At 40.9% G+C, this 23,535-nt stretch overlaps 1 protein-coding gene across 11 annotated transcripts; it reads right to left on the reverse strand.

Moving 5' to 3' along the window:
• Positions 1-311: 311 nt before the first annotated feature.
• Positions 312-22,821, reverse strand: atxn2 (ataxin 2). 11 transcript variants are annotated; one of them, XM_040155987.1, is made up of 26 exons: positions 21,875-22,821; positions 20,294-20,324; positions 19,815-19,874; positions 19,309-19,380; positions 17,720-17,870; positions 16,825-16,839; positions 14,583-14,707; positions 14,306-14,397; positions 13,881-14,069; positions 12,946-13,118; positions 12,364-12,612; positions 10,498-10,683; positions 10,055-10,234; positions 9,746-9,853; positions 9,429-9,499; positions 8,940-9,298; positions 8,367-8,430; positions 8,105-8,251; positions 7,357-7,374; positions 6,620-6,686; positions 5,270-5,463; positions 4,442-4,568; positions 4,158-4,340; positions 3,797-4,008; positions 1,961-2,138; positions 312-646 (listed from the first exon to the last, which is right to left on the reverse strand). In XM_040155987.1, the coding sequence occupies exons 1-26, from the start codon at positions 21,982-21,984 to the stop codon at positions 618-620; spliced, it is 3,390 nt and encodes a 1,129-aa protein (XP_040011921.1). In that variant the 5' UTR covers positions 21,985-22,821; the 3' UTR covers positions 312-617. The 11 variants fall into 11 exon arrangements, with proteins under 11 accessions (XP_040011921.1, XP_040011920.1, XP_040011927.1 ...); XM_040155986.1 differs by having other exon boundaries at positions 6,614-6,686; positions 21,875-21,984; XM_040155993.1 differs by lacking the exon at positions 21,875-22,821 and adding an exon at positions 21,732-21,812 and having other exon boundaries at positions 6,614-6,686.
• Positions 22,822-23,535: the final 714 nt, after the last annotated feature.

Raw genomic sequence — 23,535 nt, forward strand, 5'->3', positions numbered from 1 at the left:
TTTTCCATAACAAGGTGCAGACAAAATACAAGTTCCAGTTGAATTTTCTTCTCCATTCTCACTGATTAGTTACTCTCATTCTCTCTTTCACGTCTTACTTGGCAAGCTGACTCAAGTTGCAATTTGGGACCCCTGAAAGTGTGTGTGTAAGTGTGTGTGTGTGTGTGAGAGTGTTTGTGTGTGTGTCTGTTTGTTTGTTTGTGTGTGTCTGTTTGTTTGTTTGTTTGTGTCTGTCTGTTTTTTTGTGTGTGTGTCAGTGTCTCTCTGTTTGTTTGTTTGTGGGTGTGTCAGTGTGTGTGTGTTTCTGTCTGTCTGTCTGTCTGTCTGTCTGTGAGTGTGTGAGTGTCTGTGTGAGTGTGTGTGCAGATATCTGCATGTGAACAGGGGCAGAAAAGGAGCAGTCTTGTCTGATAAAACTCTAGCTCGTTAAAACATGTCACTGCATCAACCTGTTAACATTCTCTTATTGCCTAGTCTGGGGGGGGGGGGAGAAAAACTGATGTGAAGCATGTCTGGTGAGGATGAGGAAAGAGAGGAGAGGGAGGGCTCTCATTCTCTTCATCGCCTGGTTATGAAGGCTCTGGTTGAGAAGCGTGACGCAGAGCGGGTCCCCCAGTCTACAGCTGCTGCTGATGATGAGGCTGCACTGCAGAGACGAGACAAAATGTGGGAAATGTAAAGTTCATGGATTTAAGGATTGTCCACAGTTACACAGTAAAAGGTTTGGTCTGGGTGATGTGGCCGAAATATAACTTTTTTTAAAAATTCACTTAAAATAGGTTCTAATTTTTTTTAATGTGTCTTAAACAATAGTCATAGTCATAATGAATGTTGCATTCTTGCTGTCATCATTTCTCCTGATCATAAATTCGGAGATCCCTTCCTAATTTGCCTCCAATGGAAAAGCTGATGGATAATATCCACAGTCTTCGTTCTGTGCAAAAATACATTCCAAATATATGAATTCAGAAGTCTGAGTTAGACAAATCAACTGAGTATCTTCCAAAGTTGCTGTCTTTTTATTACAAAATCCTCTTTTTGTTACCAAAACACTGGAGAATCTGAAAAGACTAACTTTGAGCATGTGATTACTATTTTTAGAGACTTGAAAAATTGTGAACTTGTCCCTTAATTGATTTTTTTGTTTAGCAAAAATGCAAAAGCTTAAAACGTGACTGAAAACAAGCAAGGCTTTCATCATTACGCATATTTTGAAAAAATTTTTTTGCCAAGGTTTTCCTTGGCAGCTATAGAATGTCAACTAAGTAGAGCAAGGGCATCTGCTTTAATAACAATTTTCTGCACAGACCAAAAATTATTCACCCATTCATCTGCTGCTACTCTTTCTTGACAAGACATCAGCTTAACATTACAATACAGCCGTTTAGTTAGCGTTAGCAACCCGCCACTGAGTAGGGACAGAATGTAAAAAGTAGTATCCACCCAACTGTTTGGTCCTCTGCCATGGCTTCACCTTTTGATAATATTTTGTCGAGGAATAGTTCCTGCACAAGTGAGTCTTTTTCAGTCTGTTCGTCGATTAGATGGGATCGTTAGATATGAGAGAGCCAGATCCAGCAAGCCATATGGAATCACGAAAAAACCCAGAAACTGCCGCGGATCGGCATTGACTAAAACTATTCTTGTTACAGTTTTTGAATAAATGCATGCACATTGTAATTACGCGATTTTCACAATGTGGATGGTTTTAGCATTGTGCACCTACAAAAATGTGAATTTATCGAATCAATTCAGTATATCAACCAGTCCTGTAAATGGTCACTTGTTTGGATGCCTAAATGTGACTATACTTGAGTATAAATCAACAGCTAGTAAGGTAAGCTAGTAGATCTCCTTACTTTAGAGGGGAAACAAACAAACAAACAAACAAACAAACAAACAACATATATGTTCCTGACTCCAGCCCACAGGAGTGTGCTAGTTTATAAAATAAACATACCTTGTGGATGTGCCAGGTAGGAGAACTGTGTGGTGGAGGAAACAGGGATGGGGTTGAGAGCAGTCTGGGGCATGGGTGGCTGCGGACCCCCTGGAGGACCCTGGGTAGCCATCAGCATCATCGGGGGGTGGGTGGGTGCCGGGTGGTGAGACGGTACTATACCAGACTGCATGTGGGCCTAGGTGTGAGTGAAAGTGTGTGTGTGTGTGTGTGTGTGTGTGTGTGTGTGTGTGTGTGTGTGTGTGTGTGTGTGTGTGTGTGTGTGTGTGTGTGTGTGTGTGTGGGAGAGAGAGACAGTGAGAGCAAAAGTGTGACAGAAAGTGAGAATGACAGTGAGAGACCAACAGATGGACAAGAGACGAGTTAATTAAAGAGATGCAACGGATGGACATCAGTGCCACAACATCCACAGCTCCACCCTGTGTGTTACTGACAGGAGCAGCATTAATAGATAACTCTGTTGATGACCAGGGGAGAGCCTTTGGGTGTAGAAGACTGAATAAAACAGAGTTCTGCATCCCTCTGGCAAACACAAATGATTAGTAATCTCTGTTCAAACTGACTGTAGCTCAAACTCTGTCATCCCATCAAGCTCTTAGATTTAGTAAGAGCCACTTTTCAGGCATCCTGCTAATTCATAACCACACAGAGAGTAATGCATAGTCACTGACATAAAAGCTGTTCAAGGACTTTCATACAAAAGGTAATGACACAAATATACTGTATGTAATGTTTTCTGCTTACAAGTGGAGCTTTGTTAAAAGGAACAGATCAACATTTTGAAAGATACACTTTTTTGCTTTCTTTTCGAGAGAAAGATAAGAGTAGTATTTGCCACGTTTGTGCATATTACATGTGGAACTGGAGCAAGAAGGAAATTAACTGGAAGTAGGGGGAAACAGCTAGTCGGGCTCTCTCTAAAGTTCAAAAATATGCCCACCGACATCTCTAAAGCTCACTAATTAACACACTGTTTTGCATTTGTTTGATCTGTACAAATAGAAATAAAATTAAAAAAAACACAATGCGAGGCTTTAGAAGGAGTTAAGTGCTGGTCTTTCAAACATTTTTGTGCAGCGTCTCTGGCTATAGTGTGGGCTGCATGTTACAGCTCATGAGCACAAATTTTGGTATAAAAGGGTCTCTGTACAGGTGTGAAGGCACTAAACATGGCAACCTTGCTGTGATGACAAGTCTCCTGGTTTCTGCATACAGTCACTCTGTGCAACTGTTTGTCAAGAAATAGTTATACCACTTGTCAGTTTTACATTTCCAGGTCCTAACTCAAGCTCCATACTATATACATAGACACAGAGCTTGATTAAATTTCTCAACTAACTCTCTAACCAAAGCAAATAAATGTGCTTCCCAGAATGGTGAACTATTCCTGTAAAGACAGAAAAGGGCCATCCCTCCATGGGTACTCAAAATGTTGCAGCATTGCAGCAATCAATGCAGCATTTCTATTTTGCTATATGGAATTATCATGGTTGGGCTCTGTTTTGATCAATGAAAAAGGTTTGTTTTTCTTCTGTATCCTGTAATGCACTCTGTAACCTTTTACAACTAAAACCACTTACATCCACAACTAGGGAAGGTGAGATACTCATTCTAATACAAAATTGGTCACACTGCCAAAAAAAAAAAACACTGAAATTGCAGCTTTATCAAGATCCAAATTTGACCCATTCATAAACTGAAACACCTGCTGGAACCGATCCCAGATTTCCTCACTGCCACACTGAAAGCCTCGTACAGGAAACACTGCCAATTTGATTACTTGGCTGGACCTGTTGTGGTTGTAGCCCAGCAGGCTGATAGCAGGTTGTGACCTACCTGCTGCACATGTGCCATGTGGTTGGGGTTGTAGCCGTGCTGCACCTGCTGCGGGTGGATATAGACTGTCTGCTGGGCAGAGGGGAACGATGCCTGGGGAGACTGAGGGTTGGGCCCCGGGGTCATGGAGGGGGGCGTGGGGGCCAAGGCTGAGTACATCTGCTGCTGTGGGGGCTGGCTAGCCAGGTGGAGGGCCTGGGCTGCTGCCGCCGCTTTGACACACAAAAACACACAAACAGAAACACAATACATGACTATAGGGCTTCATTTGAAAACATCCAGCTCAAAAAGTGGTGTGTATAGGTATAGGAAAAAAAGACATAAGGGGGAAAATCACAACTTTCAACCTTAACGTACTCACCTGCTGCTGCTTGCGGGTGCTGGACTGGGCTGGCAGCCGGATGGCTAGGAGGACCTCCATGTTGTGGTGGACCACCTTGCTGGGCTTGGCCTGTGGGCGTGGCAGAGGGCTGGGGATGTTGTGGGTGAGGGTGCAGGGTGGCACTGGGGTGGGGGTACTGCTGAGGCATCGGCCCCTGAGACACTGTGAGACGGGAATCAGTGTTAGTAAGAATCAAAGTATTAAAACAGTACACATAACACTGCCTACTTCTATGACAATACACAAGTGGTGGGCTGACGTACCATACATGGTGTGTGTCTGCTCTGGGTACTGTGTAGTTGAGGAAGAGACGAGGCTGGGTTGGCCATGCGTTGGGGGCGCCATCATCCTAGCACTCCCCTGCATTACCGGACTGAACACATGCTGCGCCTGGAGGACACACAAAGACAAAACAGGAGACCGACAATGTAAGCATCAGAGCCTGTAAAATGCTCATTTCTAAAAATACCCAGCACTACACAACGTAAAAACACTAAAAAAAACACTGATCATTTTAGTTTAAAGTGGTGCTCTTTAATAGGCTGTGTTTAAAATTTGCTTGAGCCATGCTCTGAGAATTTTTCTAGATATTTTTTTGTTTTAAGTAACTGCAGTGAAATTAGTACCTAAAGTTGTTCTTTGGTCTTTCTCCCTTCCTCTCTCATTATCTCATCCCGTTTTTTAGACTAAATTGAGTAGTAAGCTTGATTAATATTAACGCTAATTAAAACAGAATGAAATTCCCATCTTTTATCAATATGTGGCCATTATGTTACCCTTCAACAACCTGAAGCCAACCTCCTAACTGTCTCTGTTTTCACGCCTCTTAACACTTCAGGTGTTAAGAGGCAGGTGTCTGCAGTCAGCTCCACAAATCAGAAGCGATGAAACACTGGAATGATGCTGGCTCCCTGTCAAGCTGCTTGACTGCAGGCATCTATCAGGCAAATGACTGACTAGTGAACAGCTGGGAGAGATAAACATTGCCATCAATGCTGTTACATATGGTTCTTGATAGGAGAGCCTCCTGAGTTGGGCTTTGCTGAATATTGCAGATGTTCTGATACTGGTAGTGACAGAGTCAGTCTTACCTGCGATTGGTAGTGAGTCATCTGCTGGACCAACGGCTGACTGGTGAACTGCTGCGGGCTGCAGGTGAAGTACTGGGCAGAGTAGGCGGGGCTCGGTGCTACAATAGGTGGTCCCGCTGCCGTTGCTGGGTGCATCATGGTGGGCGTGCCTGGCGGGTGGTGCTGGTCTGACCTCTGCTGGGGCATGTTGGGTACTGGATATTCATGTTAAGAGATAACATTAAGATCCTGTAAATCTGAACTAAACAGAATCACGGAGTAGTGGAAAAAAAAACTACTGCTATTTTTGAAAGAGGCAAATTATTTACCGAATTGACTCGAATATAAACAGAACCCTCTTTTCCAAGAAATACTTGATCAGATTAGTCCGGATAGGAAAGTCTTTTCTGAAGCCTTTTCTCTTGTAAAAGTGAACTGAGTAATATTTTTAATTGATGTACATACTAAATACCACATTTATGCAGCTTATAAAAATTAAGTGACACTTTTTCGTTATTCTGTTTAACAGTTTTTTGCACTTATGCCAACTTCAATTTCTAATAATTTTTTTTATCAAATTCTTGTACTTGTATACGCACTGCAGGCTGATGCTGTGTAATACTTTGTACTATTTGTTTTCCTTCTTCCTGTGTGTATTGGGTGTCTGCCATGTGTAGCGTATGTCTTTTACCGTTATTTTACTGTGCATGTTTTTATTGTGCATGTTCAATTTTGTGCCCCCACAAAACATCAATTCCCCTCTGGGATAAATAAAGTTTATCAATGAATTAACCAACCAATCAGTCACATTTCCTGTCAGGCTCGATGCTGGAGGATTAATTTCCTCTGGCAGTTAGTAGTTTTCTTTTTTTTTCAGCTCCTCGTGACATTCAGTGATCGGTAACTCCTGACTGCTTAAGAGTTGATACGCTCCCCCGGTCTGCCTCAGGAGATGCCTTCTAGGATTTGATTTTAACTTTGGTAATGACACATGTTAATCAAGCTATCATAAACTTACCTAGATTAAAAACTGGTCTTCCTAAACACTTGTAGGGCTGACTAACTCTAAAAGACACACAAAACCATCTTGAAGAAACTCGCTAGCCTTGTACAACTACAAAAAACCTGTATGCAATCCTTGACCGTGATGTAATATAAGGTCCAGAAAAATTGGCAGTTGTGTATCCATAGAGATCTAGGTCGTGAATACATAAAGGTCCTTGAATATAATATGACTCCAAACAAAATATTCAGGAAAAAATAGTGGGGTCAATTCAGTAATTTTCCCAAACATATTGATTTAGTAAGCTTCAGAGAGAGAGCGAAAGAGAAACAAGTGGGAGAGAAAGCAGTAGTTATTCTCACCTTTACCTGGTCTGTAGGGTTTAGACTGGCTGACCGTCATATGAGGCATCTGAACCTGGTACATAGCTGGAGACTGGAGGGAGAAGAAATGAGGGCGGCAGATGAAAATAACAAGTTATACTCAATCTTCTCAGGGGACTTCAGCATCATTTCTACATTAATTAAAACCAGCCCTTAACTAAAAACATGTGAATTTGTGCTTATTTGTGTGGGACTACTCTTACTAACCTGTCTTTGGGGCTGGACACCATCTATTCAGCTTTAAACTGATTCTTTGGTAGCTAACACATTAAAAAACATATTTTAAAAAGACATGTGCATGTGAGATTGTGGGAATTCTCTCTTACCTGGGGCCACATGCATTTTCTGTGTCTTACTATCATTGGGTGTTTTACAACTATGAGTATAACCCAAGCAATGCTTGTCATCTTCTGTTCCTTAACTCCTTAATATCATACACCATGCATTTCTATTACAAACAGTACTGCAGCAAAAACAAAGGGGCTTAAATTTCTATCAGTTTACAGCCATTTGTATGGTAAATAGATGTAGCCAATAGAAATAAGATGAAGTTATAAGTCCATCTGTGATGACAGTTTAAAATGAATTGCAATAAGAGGTTGGCAAACCAACATCTGATGGCATTAATTCAACAAGCAAGCAAAACATCTCAGTACTGATTGGGCTTAAAAGAAAAAAACAAAACGATTTAAAAAATAGAAATCTTAGAAAAATTCACAAACCTTCCATATTATGCTTTTCTAATGGAGCAAGAGAGAGAGGAGGAGGGGGAGAAAAGGAAAAAAAGAACCACTCTTTAGTTGTTCACCAAGGTATTTTATCTTTTACACGTGTCTGATGTTGGATCACCAAGTTTTTCTTAAAGCAACACAGGCACAAATATAGATTTACGACTAAAATGTAATAGCTTTCATCATAAAATATGCTAAAAACTTTCAATAATTGCAATAATTGAAAATATTAGTTTGACATTATATTTAATACAAATTTATATACTTTCTCCTTTCTTTAAACATTTCTAAACTTGTTTTACCTAAACATTTTTCAACCAATTCAGCAAAAATTAAGACAAATAACAGTGTCTGGAAGATGACAGAGTAAAGAAAAGTGATGACGAAATATGCACATGTTCTGTACATTGGCGTACAAAGAAAACAAAATTACAAACATTGTGAGATGTGTCCTCGTAAAAAAATAAAATAAGGATATAAATATAGAAAAAATGATGATGACATGCATTAGAGATGGATCAAAAACAGAAAAGGAAAGAAAAATAACACAAGTAAAGTAAGCAAACATAAGCAGACATGTTGGCAGATCTCAAGGGGATGGTTGTTAGTCAGGGATTTGTTTTAATGAACTTTGCATTTCATACTGATTCAATGTGATGCTCAGGGTGATCTGCACTAAATGGAAACGAGTACATCTGTCTCCATACTGCACATTTCAGCATGCAGCTGTGAGTCTCACCTGCACTCCAGGGCTGACTGGTGTGAGGGGATACATCTGGGGGAAGCAGACTGTCTGGCTGTAGACAGCTGGAGGCTGCTGGACCACGATGGAGGGGCTGGGCTGGCCCTGAGGCCGTGGGGGTGTCGGGGTGTTGGCTGGCTTGGGCTGATGAAGTGGCATACAAAAAGACAGACACAGCAAGAGACATAAAAAAAAAGTGTACTAAAAATCTCATTTTGTGGTATTTAAACTGTGCAGTCTGGCAGTGGGCCATACTGACCTGTGTATTGAACCTGGGTTTGAACTCATTGGCATTTGGGTTCAGGGTTGATTTTCTCACTTGACTGCAGGAGGAGAACCACCAGTGAAGATGTTAACATTTAAGGGATCATTCTTGGATAATTATCATCATTATCTTTTTCTTATTGTCAACAAGCAAACTTTAGCAACTGTAACTCAAACCGGAGTAAACAGTGTATGTGTTGGAGAAAATTTTCTATGGTAGATTAATACATATTTGATGCTCTAATGAGCATTTTTGGCAGCGGAATGTGCATGTGTGATTGAATAAACTAGAATGCCCGTGTCCCGGGTGATGAAGGAACTTGTCACCCTGTACAAAGTGTAACATATTGATGTGTTTTTAATAGTTTTTGAGCCACAATGGAGCTCTGTGGCACGGAAGAATAAAATATTAGAATTTGAAAATAAAAGAAAACACATGTTAGGATCAAGTCAGTGTTGGTTTTGGTCTTTTCATTGTATTGGTTGATAATAAGATAAATAGAGATTATCACCAGACTTAAAAATATGTACAGTCTCCCCTCTAAACCATACTTTCCCTTCCACTCACTCTTGCACAGCCTCCTTTTTCTCCTCCTTTTCTTCATGCTTGGGTCCACTGAATGTGGATGTCGTTTGAACTCCCTGGGATGTCACATCCAGCCCCGCCCTCTTTTGGTCCGGGGCTGAGGGAGACGGGGACAGTGCAGCGGGGCTGCCAGGCTTACTGGTGTTTGTGATGGTGTTGGATGGAGCAGGGGCACCACCAGGGGTGCCAGCAGCAATCACTACAACACCCTCTTCAGTGCCCTCCCGCCCCACTGTGGAGGCTTTGTCCAGGGGAAGGTCTTTAGGCTTGTCTGCTAGATCTCTGGGTGGCTTGGTCATCATCTGGTCAAAGCCAGGGTCTGGGTTTGAACTAGACTGCAACTGGAAGAGGGAAAATGAAAAGAAGAGTTAGAGGAGTCAGACACAAGCTCTAGTGCAGCCTCATAAACGTGAGGTTAGTTATGTCAGAATTTCAGCATTTCTATACCATATGATTGAAAGAGATACTTACCCTAAAATCTACACTAAATTTCTTTAAATTATCTATTTGTTTTCTGTGGTCTGGTGCCATAGAAGGGGGTCCTATACAATGAGTAGAGAGAGAAAGACATGACTGAGTGGTTCATACAGCAAAAAAAAAAAAGGTTCAGATTATGGAATAATCAATCACTCTAAAACAGCACAACAGCCTACATTAAATTACAACAACAGCTAAATAAATAAAAACAGGTGTCTCAGCAAATTGTCTCTTTATCAGAATCTTTGTGATAAAGCTTCACGGTACTAATGTTTTCTGAAGTGAATACTGCTGACCGGTGTATACTGTACCTTTACAGACTGGTCTGGTGATACTAGGTGAGCTGTCCATGGGCTTGATGTTCTCCTTGTTTGCTGTGGGGGATGCTTGTCTCGTCTCCTGAACACGACACTCTTTTGCTATACGGAGCAGAAAAACTGTCCGTTTACTCCCAGCATAAAAACAGAGCAAGCATTTGTGAACAGTGCTTCTGATATTGACAAAGCCTACACTAAAACATCAAATCTAAGTACACACCAATTAGGTATTTCATATCATTCTTGGCAATCCTTATTCCCTCAATCATTCTCGGTGAAAGCGTGAGTTAACTTTAAGCTTACCATCTCCTGATGGGGAGGTGACCACGTTGGGAGCAGGGCTAGCAGCAGTAGGAGAGGAAGCTGATGTTGGTGTAGTAACAGTTTCCACAGGAGCTGTTCCTGACTGGGGTGACGGGATGGAGGAGGAGCCAGGGGAAGCTCCACCCATACTATTCTGTCGGGGGGAGCGAGGTCTGTGAGCTGAGGAGGGGAACAAGACATTGGATTGTAGTGATCACAAAATTTTACCCATCTTGAAAATGTTGATTAAATAAGTAAAGTGCCTTTTCACAACAAAGCAAGACCCTCCAAAAGAGGTCATCCAGTAATGCTAAACCATAATGTCCTATCTATTCTGCAGATATTTTCCATTGTGACATATCTATGTTCTTCTGTTGTTCATATGGTTTGTTAATTTATAAAAATTAAAAAAAATAAAAAAAAGAAGGAAAGAACCATCATACCTCCGCTAACTACTGAGGACCATGTCCCTCCAGAGGAGCTGCTCCTGGTTGGTGGAGTGACTGGGACCTCTCCTGGGGCATTGTGGGAAATCAAGTCCACTGCTGGAGGGACTCCAGTGGTCCGGCAGGGTGGCACCCTGTGAGCACGAGGCGTCCGCTGGGATTTTGGAGACATCCTGGGTGGACCTGTAGAGGAAGACAAATAAATGAAGACAGACAGAATTTCCACAAACAGATAATGGAGGTGAGGTAAACACACTGAGCAGCCTTTGTTTCCAACCATCGTGGTTTCTCTTTGAAGCTCATCTGTGTCTCTTTAAAAGCTTTAAAAAGCCAAACATCTGCACCGATTAGATCTTAATCTAATTTTTAAATATAACATCATACAGTAATATTATTTGGTGATATGCATGTTAGTGGCGAACTGCAGATGATCCTGTAAAGTGATCAAAAAACACACCACACTCTTCAAACCACAACCAAGTGAAGTGAGAGATGAGAAATGGGGAAACAAAGGAGAGAAGGTGAGGTGAAAACCTGTATTTAAAGAATTCACTGTTTAGCAGAGTTTGCACATTTACACAAACAGTGTCAGTCTTACACACGACAGCCCAGCGTAAAATCTTTGGCTAAATACTAGCTGAATATTTTGCCATTTCACTGTATAAACATCTGAAAAGTATAAACATGATCCATAAGTACTTGAGCAGCTACAGTTGGATGATATTGGTGTGTCTGCGACCAAAAAAACCCTGTTGATGTTTTAAAATAATAAATTAAACTTAATTAAAATATTGCTGCAATAATCTTCGGTTGTCATTAGAAGTACATATCACAGTTCTCGGCAAGCAGTGATACTGGATGTCATTAGAGATGCAACAGACTTAAGCCGATGGCAGAATGGCAGAGAAGCTCAATGACAAGTTAAGTGTTAAATTACTCTTTAATTTTAATCTTAATTTATCAAATACTTTTTGGTCTCATGAAATACGGGAGCCAAGTATGTAAAAAGGCAGGAATTCCTACACAGTCTATTTAATATGGACGTAAATACCCTCAAATTAAAGCTTGGCATTTTAACCTTGTATTCACTGATATATTTCAAATCCAATGTGCTGGAGAACAGAGGCAACACAACGGAAAATGTCACTGTTAGGCACTTGTGTGTGAGGGCCAACTGAGTGAGTTGTTTTAAGTAACATATCCTCTTTTAGAGGGGCCAATTCAAGCCTCTGTCTGCAACTTTACCAGGCTTTGTTCACATTGTTGCATAGCTTTGTATCTTTAAAAATAAATAAATAAAAATCAACAACCAAGGCCTTTGAAACATTTAAGCCTATTATAATTTTTGTTAAGAAAAATGTTTTTATGTTTATGTTTTTTATGTTTTAAATTTTTCACTAGCCACAACATTCCTACTTAGCTAAAAGATTATGCTGTCTGCTAAGAGTATTTTCCTCGACTGCTCTGTTGGAAAATATTTTGAAAAACCGGTGGTTTTGGTGGCATAGCTCTTGCGAGACAGAAAGCACAGCACATACCGTGATGCACCCACATGCCAAGGTGAAACTGCTTGGTGCACTGACAAAGGATCAGCTTTGTGTCTTGCTAAATCCTCACAATTTCCATTTGTGTGGAAATAATAAATCTGACCCCAAATCAGTCTGAAGAAGCAGCTTCACCTATTTGTGTTGTTTCACACTAGACCTGGGCAAATTTATTTTTGAAAGTAGTTTCCATATTTAACTTTTAAGACACTTCAAACAGCTTTCAAAATGACTGGGAATATCAATTCCATATTGAGCTCATTCCATCCACCTTCAACTCATGCCTTTGCCCAGGTCTACTCCACACTTATGTGGGTACCTTCTGAAGACATGCGTTTGGGCAAAGTGGAGACTGGAGACGTGGGCCCATGGTGGGAAAAGGAGGATGAGGAGGAGGGATAGGAGGGGTGGGATGAATGAGAGGGAGGCCTGGAAGGTCGAGAGGGGGGTCTGGAGGGTGGCCTGGTGGGCGTGGTCGCCCGAGGAGGCAGGGAGGAAGGGCCAGTCTGGTAACGAGAGGGGGGGCGGGAGGAAGGAGACGGACAGGGTGAGGGCCAATGGGATGAACCTAGGAGAGGGAAGGACAAATGATCAAAGATGACAAAGAGCAAATGATAACCAGCTAAAGTGAGGAAAACAAAAGGTATAGGAATAAGAAGAAGGGGAAATTAATATGCAATTACACACATAAAATAATTAACATCAAATATGGACATCCCAGAGACTTTAAACCAACGTCACCACCGACTTTACATCAGTTAAACAGGGGAGATAACAGGAAATATATCTTTTTCCAGTCACAGTTGGGTCACTATACTGACCAACTCACCAATCAGTATACCTTTGTACGTTTCAGAGGCAAGTAACACCATAGGTTTGTGTGTGGTGTATTAAAATGTACCTCCATTAACCACCCTCTGGTCTGCCCCGGAGCTGGGACTGTAGTCGTGAGGTCCTGGTCGAGGAGTTGAGGGCCCTGCTGAGTTCTGAGCCAGACGAGGTGAATTCTGACGTCCCGGCCCCCATGACATCACTTCCCGGTTCCTCTGACCTGGAGGAATGTACTTGGTCTCTCTGCACATATACACGTGCGCACACGCACACGCACACGCACACAGTACACGCAGATGGCTTAGTTAAATCTATAAAAGACAATACTCAAGATAACAAAGGGGAAGAATTCATTCTACATTCACATTCAACTACGTACTTTTCATCAACCAAAATTAACATCTTTTCTTTAATTACCAAGTAAGTATTTGTTCTGGGAACAGCTGCTATCTACTTAGTGAATTAGCTGAACTGCTTTGTCTCCCTTTTAGGCTCAAATATGCTTCTCAAGACTGTGCCTGAGCCTTTTTACTGCACATCCACGCTGTCCCACAGCATTATGCATATTTAGCATATTTAGTATATGTACCGTGCATGGTCACAGTGCGAAATTGAGGACGTAGTTGAAACTGTTGTGGAACTGCTGTAAAACTACTTTCAATGGAAAGTCACGAAAGCCTGCTCGAGAAGTCGCTAAATGTCACTAGATAATGTAATACGCTAATTAGCATATTCAAGATGTCTTTGCGTTGTATTTGCATTCTGCCTAGGGTCAGCCAGTTCTCTTCTCTCCTACTGTCTGTGCTCAGGTATACAGTATTTTAATACAGCCAAATTCCCAATAAAGCTTTTTTCATTTACATGTTTTTCTGTTTCTGTTGTCGGACAATAGAACAAGTATTAAATAGTGACTGAAACGTGGCCCATTAAGACTACACCTTAACCAGCAGTGACTTCCAAGCCATTTCCAAGCTGCTGCTCTTTGTACGTGTCTCCTGGTCTCACCTGCTAAGTGTGTGAGTCTCCCTTTCCCCTCGCACCACAGCAGTATATTTCTCCTCCTCAGAGCGTTCATCGTTCTCCAGAGCCACACGGGCCTTGTATGTGGCGCTGGCCTCAATCTCCTCTGCCAGCTGGGCAGCACGTGCTTCCCTCTTGAGGAACTCCTCTGAGTTGTCCCGCTCCAGGGGGACCCTGGGAAACAAGCTCAGGTCAAACAAGGGCAGCAGGGTAAAGTAGTGACTAGGGAAGGCCTGATTTCAAGTTTTTACTTGTATCATGTGAGGTCACACTAAAAAGAGTGATAAAGGACGGGTTAATGACCAGAGATATTAAAAAAAATATATCCAGAATTTGTATTGTTTAATTTTAAATACATATACTGTATTAGGACTGCAGAGAGAGAGAGACACATGAACAGAGAAGCTTACGTATAGGTGGACAGGCTGCTGTCATATGTAGACAAGACTCCATACTTCTCCTCGTTATACTTGAACATGTCATTGGGGTCCCACCCGTTTGACTGATATGAAGAGAGAGAGAGAGAATTTCAGAAAAAGGCAAATTATCAATGCTGTGGATCAGATGACACAAGCTCTGTTTACTTCTTTCACTGTCAAATTTACAAGTCATCATATGAAGGCCTGTGGGGATTACATTCTATGTACTCACAAGTGCAGCATCAAATGTGTTTGTGTGTTTTCTTACCACATCTGTATCCAGAGACTCAAGGCTGTCTGAGTTGTGGGTCTCTCCTCCATCCCAGGGCTCTAGATCTTTCTCTTTATGCTCGCCATTGATTCTACCACTCACTGCTGCATCTGTGAAGTTGTCTGCGACACACACAAAGAATACATATTTATGTACAGCAGACTGCCACATATAAGAACACACACCCAAAATACACACACACACACACACACACACACACACACACACACACAGAAGCTCATGATAGTGTACAGTCAAATGACTGCACTTTCACTGTTATGCAGAGAAGCGCTCATGCCTCAAGAGCTTCTGCCACAAGCTCTCACAGCAAAGGTCTTTATGGAGGTAGTGGTGGTTCAACAGGCACACCCACTCACAACCAGACATGGGTCCAACTGGATTGGGAAAAAGTCCTTTCAAAAAAATTTGAGCAATTGCTTGAGCTGGCCTTGGTAAAGCTAACAAGGATAAACGGTTCTGACAGTGTGAGCAACAGTATGAAAACAGCCTAGTAAAGAAAGGGAAAAAAGTAGTCCCCAATCACTTTCTTCCCTTGTGGCAGAATGTACTAATACACTAACTAAATCAGGAAGCAATGTGCTACAATATTTTCAGCTGGCTAACTTTAATCAGAAATTAAATGCACGTATCAGAGAGTGTCTACAATGCCCAATTTTCCCCCCACTTCATTTATTATGCATCACCATGGCACCATCTTAAAAGACAACATTCACATGTATAAAAGTCTACTTGGGGCTGATGATAGTCCATACTTTCAGGACCATTCACTAAATTTAAGTAAACTCACAGAAAAATTTGGTTGAGTAACTAAAACCAGGGACAGGCATGCTCAAAGAAAACCCCTAATTATATTTGAAAGGAGATCTAATCTCATGTCAGCCCAAGTCTGCACTCATATTCTCTCGGCTGGCACCAATGGACTTTGTGCATAAAGCATACCAGCCACCTGGTGTTACATAACTCAGTCATCCCAACTCATCTCACAACATAAGGTGCATTTTAACATTTCTAGCATGAAACATGTTCAGAAATACTAGATAGGTGCCATACAGACAGTTGGGCTAACAGGTCTGAATTATATTAGTAGAGGTTGTTGGTATGCTTTGTGCACACTGTCCATCAAGGGAATTGTACATGAAATAAGGAACATTTACAAATCAAATGTGAGCACAGTGAGGGGTAAGCAAACATGCATTTAGACTGCAGTCAATTATATGACCTCAAAGCACTTCAGGGCCAAACCAAATTAAAAATCCTGACATAACTTGATTTGTAATACAATGCTTAGAAGGCAAATTAAAGTGCTAGTGCTTGACATGAGTTTTCAAGCTGTTGCTTTCAGTGGAATCCCACTCATAATGCTTATCATTTCCCCTTTTCCATCTAGCTCTGATTTGACCTGGGCTCTGGTCCAGTAAAGTTTGAAATCAAGTGCTGCAGCAGAACCCCATGATTAGGAAAATAAAATAATGCTCTGAAAGAGAAGTTAAAACAAAAGCAATAACCCTATTCTTCCTCTTCTAAGAGTCATTGCTGCAAGGGGGCCATTGCTGGCTGGATATGTATAGACTTCAATTGGGTTTTGAGTAATAAAATTATTTAAAACTATATTTTAAATTTTAAAATATAACTTTAAAGAACAGCTTATAGCGAAAACTACTGTTTAAAACAAATAAAATAATAATTAGTGTAACCTCAAAACAAATAATAGAAGTATTAAAATGAGTTTACTACATTAAACATTTAACACTAGTAGCTGTACATCTCTCAAAGATCCACAAATTCCTTATAAGTAAGCATTAGGCCATATAGTACGTATAATGTCCAGGGCCATTGCCAGTGTAGGCTTCAGTTTTGAGCCTCGCTAACCTCTAATTAAAAGCTTAGCTAAACAGTGTTAGGACAAGGGGCAACTCTTCCACCGAAAGCAACATCTCGTTGAAAGATAACGAAGGATCTGGTGAAAAGATGGAGCATGACTGACCTGCATCAGATATTGGATTTTGATTTTTAAGCTATATGAAAGCAGTGATCCTCAAATTCTATCACCAAATTGGATTTAAAATGCAGCAATAGGTGGCAATAGATCAGGTGCAAGCCTAGGAGATTAAAACATTTTTTTTTTGAGTTTGATTTTAGATTTTCAGTAAGCTTATTAAAGTGTGTATGTCTGAGTGTATACAGAGATGTGCAATAGGAGAAAACAGTGATATATTACCTGTATCAGAGGAGACTAGACCATTGGAGAGGAGAGACAGACAGATGACATAGAGTCAGAAGATGGACTCACAGATAGAATGACTGGTGATTACACCAACAGTTGACTTCCTACTCAACAATGTGGACCAACTTGTGCAAGTTTTAAAAGGATAATTATGTTTTTTTTGAATATTTGTTTTACTTTTTTTTGGTTTGAGTGTTATTTCATTTTTTTTTTGGTCGGGCCATGTCTAGTAGACTCCCCATGTCCCTTTATGTCAGCTATTAAGTTGGTGAAATATTTAAATATACCTTCTTTTTAAAAAAAGGACATTTCTGACCAGTACACTGCAGAAATAATATTTTTTGTAAAAACACTGCAGTGTACTGCCTTAGTAACTTAGTAACAACAGATCACTAACACTGGCAAAGCATTAGATGTTTCAATTTTCTGCAAAACATTGTGAAATTTCCATTCAGTGCAAAATTGTGCAGTTTAACAGGATAATAATTTTGATTCAAAAATAAAACCCTCCCACACTATTATCATTCAAAGGAGAATTGTTTGGGTCATGATGAATTAGATTAAATAGAATGTTCTTGCCACTCCAGGGCAACCTTCAGACCAATCAGCAGATCACATTAGTCTTCAATGACTGACCAATCAGAGCAGACACACAAGATTTAACTCATGGCAAAGCCTATGTGACATCAAGGTAGTGAATACAGACTGAAAAAGATCAATACTAATGGGCATTCACTCTTGCTTTTGTTTATTTTTGTGTGTGCAAAAATACAAAGTGGCAAACATAACTGCGTATCTTTTATGAGTTCTAGTATGTACACAACAAGGTGTATAAAGACTGCCATTTATGCACCTAGATAAGATCTGTCAACACAGATGTCCTCAGTACCTTTTCTGGCGAAATTCAGGTCCACATCTTTGAAGGTCACAACTACGACATCTGAGGCCTTGAAAATGATGCTCTCCACAATATCCTCTTTCCTAGGGCCTATGCTCGGCTCTGGGCTCTTTCTGTGGGCTGCATCCAACACCAGGTCACACTGAGGGAGAAAGTTGTGTTAAACTGGATTAAAGGGGAATCTGAAATATAGTAAAAATTATCTATAGAACAGATGAGGAACCATGAGAAGCGGAGGACCGAGACCATGCACTGTTTCATCCCATTCACGCGCCACAGTAGCTAGACAGAAAATTATATGCCAACATTTTATACAGTAAATTCATTTTATATGTAAATCTATCAAGCAAAAATGCCAAACATTCTCTGTTTCCAGCTTCTCAAGGAGGACTTGCAGGACTTGCCAGGACTTGCAGTTTTTTTCTGTGATATATCATTGTGAATAAATTATCTGTTCGTCAGACAAAACAAGCATTTTGAAGAGGTCACCTTGGGCTCTGAAAAATTGTGGGACTTCTTTTGCTATTTTGTGATATTGTACACACTAGACAATAAATACATTAAACAAAAATTATGATTAATGATTAACGACATTAACCTTGATGAGCACAAGATGTCTAATCAGTTAAATCACTTTGTGTGTTCAACTGGAATGAAAACCTGCAATCTTGGGCCAGCATGTCACATCAACATGCTTGCCTAAACCGGAACTACAGGAAATCCTTTCTAGGTTCTTTGGTTGACGGCATATATAAACTTAAGTCTGACTGACATCAATCAGTTGAGTTCTGCTCATTTAATGACACCTACGCAGGATGGAAGCGTTTCTCAGTTGCAGTTGGAGCAGATAAACCCTCCAATTTCCTCAAAACAAGAAGGTACAATACTACAACTAGTATGATAATATGGAAGAAGATTGAAAACAAAAGCGTTGCAACCAAACACTACATTGTTGACTAAGAGACAGTGTACAGAAGGGGGCCGAATACAGCTGTGTGAATATTTCAGCTTATTTGACTGCTCAGCTTGCACACACTGGGGTAATTGAAGCCAAATGTGATGCTTTGTTTTGGTCTCAGAACAAAGTGGCGTGTTTGCCTATGCAAGCACACCAAATTCAATTTCTTCTTGAGTATCATGCCAGCCTTACAACCTTGTAAAGTTGTGGAAGATAAAAGATGGATAAATATCGCTGCCGTTGGGTATGAAAACAGGGGATAATGTATGTTACCGGCATCCCATCAAGAACTGAAGTTAAAGCCAAGGTCTAGTAAATGAACTGGACAAATTTCTACTCTCCCTCAGCTTAAGCTTTCATTTGTGCAAAATTTTCCCAAAAGGAGAAAGACTGGGGAATACTTCAACCTAAAAGGGAAGATGATGGGCCGCATAACTCCCCTCCATAAAAGGAAAGCTGGAAAGGGTGATCTCTGTCTAAGCCACCTCAGGGGTGACGTTGCTACAGAGTGCTGGCAGGGCACTATCTTCCCAGCACGGGTAACCTTAATCATTAGTTCTGTTATTGAGGAAATTAACAATCTAGCAACTTTAAAGAACATTGCGCTATGTGTGATCCTTACCTCTGGACCATATGTCTTAAATACTCCTTCATAGACCGCTCCGTTTTTCACTTTCAGCTCACACTTGGTCCCCTATAAACAAATAGGCCTATCAATATTCACTGTATGCAACACTCACTCATGCAATAAAGTGTCAACGTCAATTTACACATTCAAAATACAGGTTCAGAAACCCATCTGCTGCAAAACAGACAAAATGATTGATCAATCCCTGCTTTGTTTATACAACCAGCTGTCTCTACAAATCACACAGGCTTTGTTTATCGCAGCATAGACATTTTGAAGAAACAGCGTGTGGTGAAAGACAAACTGCAGTACATACTGCTGTTACTAATTCATTTACAGTAAGCATGATTCACATAACTGTAACAGAGAAGGTTTTTTGGAACTGTGCTCATTTCTCTGTTTATTATTGTTAATACACAGAAGACAAAATTCAGAAGGACATACTGGACATATTTGGAACATCATCTCAAAAACATAAGACAGACACACAGTGAACATACCACCACTGAAGTCAAGACATGGACCATCCTCATATTTGCATATACACCATTGAAAATGACCTAAAGAAAAAAAAAAAAAAAAACACAGTTAACTACTGATGTTCCCCATTTGCAAAGAAAAATTGTGTTAAATAGGCTCTCACAGCCATGTAACACCTATTGCAACTATTTGATCCATTCATAATGCATAACAAAAAGGAAAAGATATCCAACCACTAGATTTATGCTTCCTCTGAGGTCCATTCAGTTCAAATTTTAAAAACCAAATTGCATGCCTTAAGAAAACATGACACTGTATTTAAATGACACTGCCCCGAATGAACAAAAAAAGCATTAATACCGTGTGTGGGTTTTCAAAAAGCAGCTTCCCATCTTTGATAAAATACAGCACTCAGGTATGCCAAAACTTCTGACGATACATGCATACGTGTCATAAAAGCTATTTTCCACTGACTTATTAGAATTAGAAGGCTACTTACTGCTGCAGGACCTTTGCCGCTGTGTCTTCCCCTGAAAAGAAAAAAATGGCTTTGTCAAACTTGCCATCATCATTAGCACTGAACTTCCAGCTTGGATACTGAAACAAAGTACTCTGTAATGGGGGCAACTGTACAACTAATTGACAGAAATCTCAGGAGGTGATTGTGTAAATCTTTAAGACGGTAAAGACCTGCTGGCACACATGTGAAAGGGGAAGCCCAAGAATCATCATCTACACGAATGATCCAATTTTATCTACACTGAAAGGTCTTGTAAATGTAAATTCATTACATAATTGAATGCAGTTTGGATTCTGATGTTTGAAACAGATCCCACATATTTTGTTGGTTAGAATAAAGTGCAAGGGGGCTGGCAGCCAAACACTCAGTAGCCTACATTTTTTTCCAAGCATGTCTTAAAATGCATCTTGTTCAGCACCTGGCCCGGTATTCACACTTGATTTAATCTAAGCAATGGCCACTTTCCCTACATGTTAACCACTGTGGTAAATGAGTAATACCCTAACTTGAACACACTCAGATCTTCAATATTTAAACGAAACCAATCCAAGTCATTTCGGACTGAAATATGCTGGTTTTGTATGCATGAGTTTAACTTGTCCAATTGTATTTTTACAATATCCTCGCACGGCCCTAATAGATAAAACCTACGCAATGAATGGACGCACTGTCCTAGTGACCGGTACATAGAAGCCTTACCGAAATTTAAACCAAAAAAATTCACAATACGCATACAGCTCATGCACTGACAGTATGTGTTAGCTTTATCCTAGGACGACATGTACAGAAATGTCATGCTTCAAGGACACTATTTCACACGAGCAGCCACGGCAACGTCAAGGTTGAAAGCCCGTCGGTCTATATTTCCCGTTTCTCCTCCTCCTCACCCCTGTCTCCACACCCGCCCCTTTCTTTCGTGCGCCCACACGCTTTTTGTCAATTTCTTGGCAAACCCGTTGGAGCAATGTTGCGGTAACGCATCAAGCTAAATGACAGTCACATAAAAACACACACAGTTGTTTCTAGTAGGCTAAAAAGTGGCCAGGCTGTGTCCCGTTAGCTGGCTGTTATATACGGAATGAGGCAAGTGCACTGAATAACAAGCATGGGCTGTCAAACGGCTAATTAACGCTAGCTAAATTGACTCCAATCTCATAGTAAACTGGTATCAGCAACTTGGCAAGCAGCTTCACTGCTACACACATGTGGGGCAAATATGTTCGTCCACCCAAACATGTGTAAATATATTATAAGAGACCAGATAATGTGTTTTATTTAACATGCAAGAGGAGGTAACGTTACGTCGAAGTTGCAACATTATTGGAGCAAGCAGACAGGCCTCGCTAGCAAAACTGCATAACGTTACGCTGGGTGACCAACACGTCGTAAGGCCCACATAACGTTCACGCACACCTACTGGTTTTGGACCGTTTAACGGGAATGTCATTTCTCAAAACTGCCACCGTTGAAAGCGACTGTGTCCAAGTACTGAAAACTGACCCCATAACCCCCCGTTGCTGTGTTTTTATTTCGCTACGTTAACGTTTTAATTTGACAGACCTGCCCAGATTCTGTCTTCCCCCGCCGCTTCCTCCGGCACCGGAGGCAGGGGCACCAGCGGTGTTGCCACCGCCGGGCTTGCTGCGATTTCCACCGGCCTTCATTGACATGGTGATCCCATAAAAGACAGCGTCTTAAAATGACCAGCTTCACACCGCAATTTCTTGACGACGAGACGGCGTGTGGTTGTGTGACAGCTCTCTAATGTTAGCGATCCTAAGATTTGGCTAGCTGGCAGGCTAATGTCAACGTGCCTGTTGAGGAAGATGCTATGCTAAGAAGCTAGCTGGCTAACAGCTGCTAACTAATTTAGCAATCTGTACAATTCCTATTAAAAGAGAAAAAAATGATATTTAAAAAAGACAACACGTGCCAATCACTCTTCCAAAACAAACATGGGCGTAACACCTCTTGTCAATTTGTTATGCAATCCTAACAAAAAAATGTGATTATCTCAAAATAGGGTTTACAGCTATCTCGGGTTCTTTCCGTTGCTAACAGCGAAAAGACCAAAACACTCTGAAAGGGGACAAAAAACAGCGGAGGGATATATGAAAGACGTAACGGTTCATAACATCTAACCAAAATTTACACACCGTGTGTTCTTTGACAAGCATCAGTCTGCCACAAATGACAAATATTATCATGTTTAATCTAGACTGCCAATAGAAATATACGGATACTCCTTTGTTTTAAAAAGTACACCTACAACATGGCACTATTTTTAGGAAGTCCATGAAACCTCAATGGCTGTTTTGTTGCATCCACGTGAGCCGGCGAACACTAACACATGAGCTCACACACGCAGAGCCACATTATTTTCACACTCATTGTGTGTGCATATTGATAGCAACTAAATCAACGCATTTTAATATGACGGTGGTGCAATGAGCCGGACAAAGACGACACTTTGTTTAAACTACTCCCATCTTGCAAATAACTAGCGTGACCTCAACAATCCTCATATGGACAAGAATTAGAGAAGAAATACAGACAGAGGGAGTTGGTCGCGCAGGTAAATTGCGTTTGGAGAATACAGGTGTATGCAAACCCGTGGGGCATCCCTGGGCAAGTTACATACTGTGTTGTTGATTTTTTGGTTGAAGTAGAGAGAAGTAAATACGACCCCTGCAGCAAACAGACATTAAAAACTAGCCATCCTTCCATTCGCAATGCACTGTTACTTTTTATTTCATGAACGTTTTTTTTAAACGTAATTATGGCATGTGCAAAAGTTTGGGTACCCTGCTAAATCAGTACTTAGTAACCCCCGCGTTGGCAGATATCACAGCTTGCAAACTAAGAATCTTTCCATTCTTGATTTAGGATTTTTCACCCACTCCTCCTTGGAGATCACTGCAAGGTCTGAAATGTTTTTAGGCTGTCTTGCAGGCACAGCATTCTGCCGATAAAATGTCCAGCGATGTTGAGTAAGGGGGATGCGAGGGCCGTTCCAAGAGCTTCATCTTATGTTTCTTGAAGTAGGTTATGGTGGATTATTAAGTCTGCTCTGGATTATTGTTCTTTTGTAGAAGCCAGCCTCTTTTCAGTTTCACGACTGCAGGACATTTTTATCCAGAATTTGCTGATATTTAGTGGGATCCATTTTTCCCTCTATCTATCCTTCTATCTGTGCAATGTCTTCTGTGCCACTGGCTGCC

Source organism: Xiphias gladius, chromosome 19 (assembly GCF_016859285.1).
Source record: "Xiphias gladius isolate SHS-SW01 ecotype Sanya breed wild chromosome 19, ASM1685928v1, whole genome shotgun sequence".
Lineage (NCBI taxonomy): Eukaryota > Metazoa > Chordata > Actinopteri > Istiophoriformes > Xiphiidae > Xiphias > Xiphias gladius.